This window comes from Schistocerca americana, chromosome 2, assembly GCF_021461395.2.
Source record: "Schistocerca americana isolate TAMUIC-IGC-003095 chromosome 2, iqSchAmer2.1, whole genome shotgun sequence".
In the NCBI taxonomy this organism is placed as follows: domain Eukaryota; kingdom Metazoa; phylum Arthropoda; class Insecta; order Orthoptera; family Acrididae; genus Schistocerca; species Schistocerca americana.
In genome coordinates this window covers 861,802,734-861,812,769 of record NC_060120.1, presented here as the reverse complement: position 1 = coordinate 861,812,769, position 10,036 = coordinate 861,802,734, and the positions used below count along the sequence as shown (strand labels likewise).

Sequence of the window (10,036 nt, the reverse complement as noted above, 5' to 3'; positions counted from 1 at the left end):
GTCTCTGTGAGTCAACAGACGAGGTCGACCTGTACGCTTTTGTGCTGTACGTGTCCCTTCAGGTTTCCACTTCACTATCACTTCGGAAACAGTGGACCCAGCGATGTTCAGGAGTGTGCAAATCTCGCGTACGGGACGTGTGACACAAGTGACACCCCACGTGACCACGAAGTCCGTGAGTTCCGCGGAGCGCCCCATTCTGCTCTCTCACGAGGTCTAATGACTACTGAGGTCGCTGATAAGGAGTACCTGGCAGTAGGTGGCAGCACAACGCATATAATATGAAAAACTTATGTTTTTATGGGTGTCTGGATACTTTTGATCACACAGTGTACTACCGAACTCGTGCACTGGCTCTCCGATCTGAGTGAGTCGAGTCCACTTGTAGGTGACAATAGGTAAGGTGACGAGTGGGTTGCGGCAGAGACTCAAGAGTCAAGTATACGGACCTCGGAGACGGCGAGTATGAAGATGACAACACAAGACTAGCTGGCGACTTTAAAAGCGGAAATGCGGAGCCAGTTTCAGATCTCTAGTGCGCTCCTTTTGCAACCATTCTCCTATTGCAGATAAGATGGGTGCAAATAGCACAGATAATCAAATAAATCGCTCCATATACTGCTTTCACCTACTAATAGTAAAAAAATATCTCGTATAACGCTAGTATAAATATCAGCTGTAAAGGTAAGTAGGTAAGTTTTGACACTGGTTCCGCTTGCAAAGCTGCAATGACAGAATTTCTCTGCAGTGTGTATATGCTCATGTCTCCACGAAATGACTTGCACAAAGCTTGGCAGTAGCCCTTTTCGCATTTCGTAACGCTTTTACAAATTTAATCTTTCAAGTTGCGTAATTATTCAAAGGTTTTGAAGAAGCGGTATCAGCAATTAACCAATTTCTTCTTAAAGCATCGTTACTATAACCAAGGGTCACGATTCCGTTACACTGTATTTGACTACAAACTGAAAATTTGTTCTCTCTTTAATGCTATTCACATTAACCCACCATATTCCCTATTTGATGTTCATGTATACGAACTATGCCTGTCAATTACTAGTTGGTTGGTTGGTTGGTTTGGGGAAGGAGACCAGACAGCGTGGTCATCGGTCTCATCGGATTAGGGAAGGATTGGGAAGGAAGTCGGCCGTGCCCTTTCAGAGGAACCATCCCGGCATTTGCCTGGAGTGATTTAGGGAAATCACGGAAAACCTAAATCAGGATGGCCGGACGCGGGATTGAACCGTCGTCCTCCCGAATGCGAGTCCAGTGTCTAACCACTGCGCCACCCCGCTCGGTGTCAATTACTAGTAGCCTGATTTACTATAAGTGGGCGCTGATGCGAGTATTCCTTTTTCTGTTCTCGAAGTCAGACTGTTACATAATTGATTACTAGGTCATGGGTTTATTGATAACAAGCCATCAGGATTTTAAGAGATTACTGGTTATGGTAGTCCAGTTTCTAAAACAGTAACCCCCTTCAAAGTTTCCAAGAGTAATGTTTAGTATGCTGATACCTCTTCCAGAACGTGCCTGGACTCGCATTTGGAAGGACGACGGTTTTAACTGCATCCGGCCATCCTGATTTAGGTTTTTCCCGTGATTTCCCTAAACAGCTCCAGGCAAATGAAGCACGGCCGACTTCCTTCCCCATCCTTCCCTAATCTGATGGGACCGATGACGTCGCTGTTTGGTTCCCTCCCCCAAATCAGCCAACCAATCAGAATCTGCAAACTCCATTTGCTGTGGGGTCGCTAAATATCCCATCCTGACAGATAGCTCTGGCTCCTCCATTGTGCTCTATCTCCGACTCGCTGACCAACAAACAAGCGTAATTCTCTCCAGCAATTACAGTTGCGTTCGGTAACTCACTCGGAGGTCATTTTCTGAGTGGCCATTGCTTGACAAAAAGCATTCTTTCCTATTTTATATACGTAAGATCCAATTGTACAAATGCACTGCAAGCTAACTCGGAGTATTTTTGACCAGACTAAATAAAGGAGTATTGAAAGTTACAGTGACTTTTTCAGTGTAGTTTCACAAATAAACTAGACAAAAGCTGTTGTTATAAATGTTGGTTTTTGAAGAGAGTAGGAGGTGTGGCGATTTTTTCTTTGCGGGTTATCGCTTACAAGTAAATTGAAAGAAGCAGAAATTAAAAAGAGTTGCAAAGGCGAAAAAACTAGAGTGAGATAAGAAAATAACCAGCCAATCATAAATCAAGCTGAATAAAATCAAGCTGAGGTCGTCTTCGCGTTGCTGATATAAAAAACAGCTCATTTTAAAAGTCTTTGTGTATGTGTATTTGCTTTTGGTGCAAAGCACGGGTCTACATTTACTTTGTGGACTTGACAGTTTGTGTGCCATTGAATTTACAGCGCTAGCGATACAAAAGCGAAGATACCTGTTTATATGACTGTCCGTAGTTCCGATTGTTCAGTACAGTGTCCCGTAGTTCTTCGTTTTGACAGTCTATTGACATTTATGCTTCAAGCAAGTTCTGCAAGCCATTATCTAATGGAATCTTGCAAGTGGTCTGGGTACTGTGTATGGTAGAAAGGACATTATTGCTACTGTAATAGCTAATACGCTATAGTACTACGGCTCATAGAGTAACACAAGCAGGTGAGACATTGATGATATTGCATCACTGGGTACGGCATGTTTGAATTTGTCTAAAAGTCCTACTTGTGATTTCACTTTACTGGAGGTAGTCACAGGAGTTGCACATTCGTCTACAGGTGTGTCAGCGTTACAATAATGTGTTTACATTTTACAAAGTCGACTCTTAAATTTCGTCTCGTTTTCTCTGCTTTATACGGCTTGTGGCAAGTGTGTGGACTAGCACCACTTGGAGAAAATATGGATCGAAAGTTGGGGGGTATTCGGGGACGCTTGTTGATATCGCAGAACATAAGAAGCCTTCCTGTTCTCTGGTTCATTATTACTCTTTTTACGTCGGTGTATGCTGTGTACTGCCGTCATGACGTGTACTTTCACAGACACGAAGCTACAGTACTCACATATTTCGTCGTTAACGTGTTGGGAAAAACCACGTTACTGCTGATATTGGGAAAATGCGCAATGACGGAGTTGAGGAAACTAAGAGATCTCTTCATCCATCTGAAATTCGTGGATGCGCGACTACCAACGAACGAGACAGACAAGTCAAAGCTGCTGGGAGGTTTTTTGCTGTGTCTTTACGTCTCATTCACTCTCGCCATCGGGATGTCGAATATACCCAGCGTCACCAATGTGCCACTGTTCCTGTCCTACATGTTGTACGTGGTGTTAACAGCAGCAATGTCGCTCCAGTACGTATTGTTGGTGCTAGAATTGTGGGTGAGGTTCCAGACCCTCAACGCCGTCCTACTGCAATCCCTGCAGTTCACTGTAGACCCAGAGCTGTGGACACTGCTTGGGGGATCGACGACACCTGCACCACTGGTTCTGTTGCAGCACAGCAGACAGCGCCACCTGCGACACGCCTACGTCACCCTCACGCACGCTGCTGACCTCCTGCAGGAGCACTTCGGTCTTGCGATGGCAGTCAACATCGCGACCTCTGTCTGCAGTGTGACGTTGTGTCTCTATGAGCTGGTCATGACGGTGATGAAGCCTGGCTGGATATTCCAGTTCTCCCTCAGTAAGTCACCGAGAGGGCCAGTCATGTGGGTCCTCTTCCATTCCACCAAACTGTTATCTGTTGCATTATCTTCAGCAGCTGCTGCAGACGCTGCAGCAGCAACTGGTTTGATCCTTTTGAGGACATCAGCACTGTCTACATGGCGTGACTCCCAAGACGATTCCTTCCTTCGCTTTACATTACAAGTGCCACCACTACGCTTCACAGCTGCAGGATTCTTCAGCGTGGATCGTCCACTCTTGGCGTCTATAGTCACTGTCATTATGACGTATGTAATCATCTTAGCGCAACTTACTCCTAAATAACTGCTGGACCCAGAGCTATGTACACACCTAAGCTTGCTGTTTATGAAACTTGTCACCATTTTCTTGGGCCTCTGCGTGTTGTGAACTGCTGTCTTATACCCTCTACTGACAATGATTATCTTGAGTATCTTCTTCACGAGGAGCGGATATTACTCCTCTTCATTGTTATTGTTATTTGGAACCGCGCGACCGCTATGGTCGCAGGTTCGAATCCTGCCTCAGGCATGAATGTGTGTGAAGTCCTTAGGTTAGGTAGGTTTAAGTAGTTCTAAGTTCTAGGGGACTGATGACCTTAGAAGTTAAGCCCCATAGTGCTCAGAACCATTTTGTTGTGCTTCTTCAGCTCATTATTCTTGTCATAACTTCACTGAATTTATTAGTGTATTGCCTAATACTATCACTGTAGCATTTTGAGGCAGAGTGTTTGTCATACAGTAGCAAAATCAGTAGGATACTTCTAACTGAGCACACATTCTGTATATAAAATTATGAAAATTTGAACAATGTATAGATTAAATATACAACTATTAATGCTCTTCATTCAATCAGATTTTTGTTTTCAGGCAGCTCAATAAAAAAAAGCAATTAATGATATAACAGTTCATTGAGGTATGCATATATAGAACAACCAATCTAATGTGTCTATTTCTTTAAGCATTTCTTTAATATGGTGAAATGCATATAATGCAACTATTGTCTTTTCGTTTCTGTACATAGTATAATTATGGAAATGTTAAGTCTACAAGTTAGTAATACCCGCTTGCTTCAGCTGAATGTTATCTTTTTTTTTTGACAAACGAGTTTGTTTCATACAAAATAGCTGTATCATAAATAAAACATTTCCCTATTTATTTTCCATGTGAAAATAATCCCATTCTGTTCATTGTAAGCAACTAGTATTTGGCAATCTGTAGAGAAATATTCCCAGCAAAAATATGTGATCCCATATGTGATAAACCCGATTTTTATATCTTAAAACTTTCTCATATATATGAAGAAACTGTATTACAGTTAGGGGCTTATTTAGCTTTCCAAACCTACAGCCATATTTTGTTATTAGTGTACAAACTAAGTAAAAGAAACTATAGATCATCTTATGATCATTGTTGTTAGCACTTCTTCTAAAACATTTTAAGTGTGTATTTCCACTAACTAAAAACATTAATGAAATTCCTTAATTATTTGCTAAAAATACTAAACTATCTAAAATTTCCTTGCAACAAACATTCATTCGCTACCTTTTGTCAGCAGTTACTTCCAGTTGTACATTATGACATACTATATATGTCCAAATGGTCCCAAAGGTGAGATCTATTCTGCTTATGAATATTTATTTAAATTAGAGAACTATAAGAAGAATTATAAATCTTAAGTTTCCTTATGTATAAAAATATTTAAAGCTGATCATTGTCAATTTTTATTATTTGTGGGATAAACTTTTATTTAAACTGAAAGCATGTTTGTTTCCTAAAAATACTAATCATTGTTGTTTTATTGCTTGTACATGAAAACATCATGGATGACTTGATAAATTTACACAGTTCTGTGTATGTTTTGTTGTACTTCAATGTACAACTATTTTAATGTGCAATATCACAGCCAGTTAGAATGACTTTTCTCTAGCAACTTTTTAATTTATAGCAATATTTACATCCATAAACGTAAAATTCCCTGTAACTTCCTTTCAAAGCATGAATTTTTAAATAAAATTTCCAGTAGTTTATTACATACATTTCGATATTTCAGTTTCGAAAAACTCAAGAAATTTAGCTGTGTTTTGTGTGTATCTAAAGTTAACTTTTAATTATACTTTTATTTATTGCTTTAATAACTTTGGTAACAAATTAAAGACCAATCATATAACATCCAATAATATCGCACAAAAAGTTCACTGCCTCTGATGTCCAACCTGTTCCAGCCGTTGCATACTCTGAGTTGCCCAGTAACACACATTTCTTACAGCCAGCTCTCCGTCATTTGTAAAGTTAAATTCATCAGAAGAGCGAATTCTTTAAAGAAGGAAACTGCTGTCGCATCAGAACTGAGCGGCAGAATTATATGCGTCTTCTGTAGTTCCATTAGTTAAAATTCTGGTTAAATGACACATGATATGGATAGAACCTGTTTGCTCACAAGATGTGATTAACGCAGAGCTGACTTTTTCCAGAGATACTTTCGATTTCTCTGGAGGTGAAATGTAGATTATAAGCAACAGCCGCCAGAACACTTAATTTGTTCTTTCAGTTCGTTGCAGTCTTTCTCATTACCATATGTTTGGTATTCCACTGCCTTTCCGATTTTTGCACGTTCGCTGTCATTCTTGTTGGGCACTGTAGATTGGGATATTTTTGTGCATACAATTTAACTATTCTCTTCGTTCCTTCTGCTTTCTCAGTAAAAATTTAGCATACACTGAGGTGACGAAAGTCGTGGGATAGCGATTGGACATATACGGAGCTACACACATTGGATATTACATTTCGGAAATCGTTAGGGAATTCATATTCCGAGGTCCGCAGTGTCAGGAATGTGGCGAAAATAGCAAATTTAACGCATTTCTTATCACTACGGTCAACGCAGTAGCCGACGGTCTTTGCTTATGGACCGACAGCAGTGGCTTTTATGTAAGTGCTAACACGCAAGCTACACTGTGTCAAATAACCGCAGAAATCAATGTGGGACGTGCGACGAACGTGTCCGTTAGGACAGTGGGCCAAATTTGGCGTTAATGGGCTGTGGCAGCTGATGAACGACGCGAGTGCCCTAGCTAGCAGCACGTCATCGTCGGCAGCGCCTCTCCTGGGCTCGTGACCGTATCAGTTGGATCCTAGACGACACGAAACCCGTGTCCTGGTCAGATGAGTCCCGATTTCAGTTGGTATGAGCTGTCGAAAGGGTTCGGGTGTGGCACAGACCTCGCGAACCTATGGAACCAAGTTGTCAAAACGGCACTATGCAAGCCGATGCTGGTGTGGGCTGCGTTTATGTGGAATGGTCTGTGTTCTCTGGTCTAACTGCATCGATCACTTACTGGAAATAGTTATGATCGGCTACCTGGAGACCATTGGACTTCATATTCCCAAGCAACAGTGGAATTTTTATGGATGACAACTCGCCAGTATTGGGACAACCTGTGTACCATTCCAAAGTACCGTTATTCAAGATGGCGGCGATGATGTCATCCAAAATGAAGGCGATGACGTCATCCAATATGGTGGCCGAGACTCAATCAAGATGGCGGATGTTGGTGGGAAGTTTGAATTTTGACAGGAAAGTGCCACACCCCCCTCCCCTAGAAAAAAAATGGGGCAAAGTTCAAATTCCAGCAGGATAATGCACGACACCCCAGTTATCTCTACTACGCAAAGAAAATGGTGGGAAGGTAGGTCACTTGGGCTAGCGTAAGTCACCCGACCGACACTTCCTCCTAAGAACTGGAGCCAAGATTCATTTTTGGCGGGAAGATAGGTCACTTGGGGTTTCTCTGCTGGCACAAAAGATACGACACTCATGCTGACGCAACCTCCTCCTAACGATTCGTGGGAAAAAGGACATGTCTTTATTATTTAACCAATTACAAGCAGATACGTTCGCCATTGGGTCTGGACTCCAACTGGCTTAGTTTTTTATTTTATTTTTTATTTATTGTTCCGTGGGACCAAATTAAGGAGAAGTCTCCATGGTCATGGAACGAGTCAGTACATGAAATTATAACACGATATTAGAAACAGATAAAATGAAATATACAAAAACATATTCAGGTGTCAAGTCGTAAGTTTAAATAAAGAAAATCAACAATGTAACACTGGAATTTGCTTAATTTTTTAGCTCTTCCAGGAGCTCCTCGACAGAATAGAAGGAGTGAGCCATGAGGAAACTCTTCAGTTTAGACTTAAAAGAGTTTGGGCTACTGCTAAGATTTTTGAGTTCTTGTGGTAGCTTATTGAAAATGGATGCAGCAGAATACTGCACTCCTTTCTGCACCAGAGTCAAGGAAGTGCATTCCACATGCAGATTTGATTTCTGCCTAGTATTAACTGAGTGAAAGCTGCTAACTCTTGGGAATAGGCTAATATTGCTAACAACAAACGACATTAAAGAAAATATATACTGTGAGGGCAATGTCAGAATTCCCAGACTATTGAATAGGGGTCGACAAGAGGTTCTCGAACTTACACCATATATAGCTCGAACAGCCCGTTTTTGAGCCAAAAATACCCTCTTTGAATCAGAAGAATTACCCCAAAAAATAATACCATATGACATAAGCGTATGAAAATATGCGAAGTAGACTACTTTTCGTGTTGAAGTGTCACTTATTTCAGATACTGTTCTAATGGTAAATAAAGCAGCATTTAGTTTCTGAACAAGATCCTGGACATGGGCTTTCCACAACAGCTTACTATCTATCCGAATGCCTAGGAACTTGAACTGTTCTGTCTCGCTTATAATGTGCCCATTCTGTCTGATCAAAATATCAGTTCTTGTTGAATTGTGAGTTAGAAACCGTAAAAACTGAGTCTTATTGTGATTTAGCATCAAATTATTTTCCACAAGCCACGAACTTATTTCATGAACTACATTATTTGTTACTGTTTCAATATTACACACAAGATCCTTCACTATCAAGCTGGTGTCATCAGCAAACAGAAATATTTTTGAATCACCTGTAATACTAGAAGGCATATCATTTACATAAATAAGAAACAGCAGTGGCCCCAGCACCGACCCTTGGGGAATGCCCCACTTAACAGTGCCCCATTGGAACTGAACATCACTACTACTCTCAATATTGCGGAGAATTACCTTCTGCTTTCTGTTCTTAAAGTAAGAGGCGAACCAATTGTAAGCTACTCCCCTTACTCCATAATGGTCCAACTTCTGCAGTAATATTTTGTGGTCAACACAGTCAAAAGTCGTCGTTAAATCAAAGAAAACACCTAGCGTTCGCAACCTTTTATTTAATCCGTCCAAAACCTCACAGAGAAAAGAGAATATAGCATTTTCAGTTGTTAAACTATTTCTAAAACCAAACTGAACATTTGACACCAAATTATGTGAATTTAAATGCTCCAGTAACCTTGTATATACAACCTTCTCGATAACTTTAGTAAACACCGATGGCATAGAAATAGGTCTAAAATTGTCAACATTATCAATGTCTCCCTTTTTATAAAGTGGCTTCACTATCGAGTACTTTAATCAGTCAGGAAACCGACCACTCCTAAAGGAAAAGTTACAGATATGGCTAAGTATTGGGCTAACATACATAGAACAATACTTCAGTATTCTGCTAGATACCCCGTCATATCCATGATGGGGTATCGCTGACACCAGAGGGCACTCTCCTGACGTCAGATCATGACTCAAGTAGCGTTATTAAAAATCGCGGCACCCAGTGTGTTCACCACGAGTTCCAGAGCCCAACTGACTTAGTTCATATCGTGGCCACCAGAGGGTGCTACCGTGACGTCAGGTGATGACACAAGATCATCTGCTCTCTCTCTCGCGCGTGCGCGTTATAACCGGACACGCGCCGCGTCAGCTGCCCATGTGCGAGCGACTGCTGACCTCACAGTCTCCACCCTACATGTTCATACCTGCACCACAGAAAATCTTCCGCAAATATTCTAACGAATGTAAGTGAACACATATGACACCCACATCGTGCACCAAACCAATCAAGTACCTAAGTACTTAATCGAGTTTAACAAGGCCTTTAGTGGATGTAGTTTAGGAAAATTTTATCAAGGGATTTGATATTTACGAACATATATTTGATTTTCTGTCTTCATTACTTCTGGAAGTGAGTAGCATGGTCCGTAATAAGTCGAAGCGTTAGTATGCCGTAACTACATCCCCTCATCTGTCACTTCTGTGGTGTCTTAGAACAGTGCAGTCTGTATTTATGGAACTGGAGAACAAGCTTGGCTTGAACCAGGTGTCCACGTTCGTTAGAAGTAATACATGGATGTAGATATTTAGAATATACATTGGAGTTAGTCGAATTGAGTTGAAAGTGATTAAACATTTACATGAGGCGACATGGAGTATTGCGCGTTTAGTTGTAGAAGGCGCGAGGATATGT

The 10,036-nt window shown here is 41.1% G+C and overlaps 1 protein-coding gene across 1 annotated transcript; it reads left to right on the top strand.

Moving 5' to 3' along the window:
- The first annotated feature begins 3,081 nt into the window (after positions 1-3,081).
- LOC124594492 lies at positions 3,082-3,948 on the top strand. Its single transcript, XM_047132868.1, has one exon. It carries the CDS (start codon positions 3,082-3,084, stop codon positions 3,946-3,948), a length of 867 nt encoding a protein of 288 aa, XP_046988824.1.
- Positions 3,949-10,036: the final 6,088 nt, after the last annotated feature.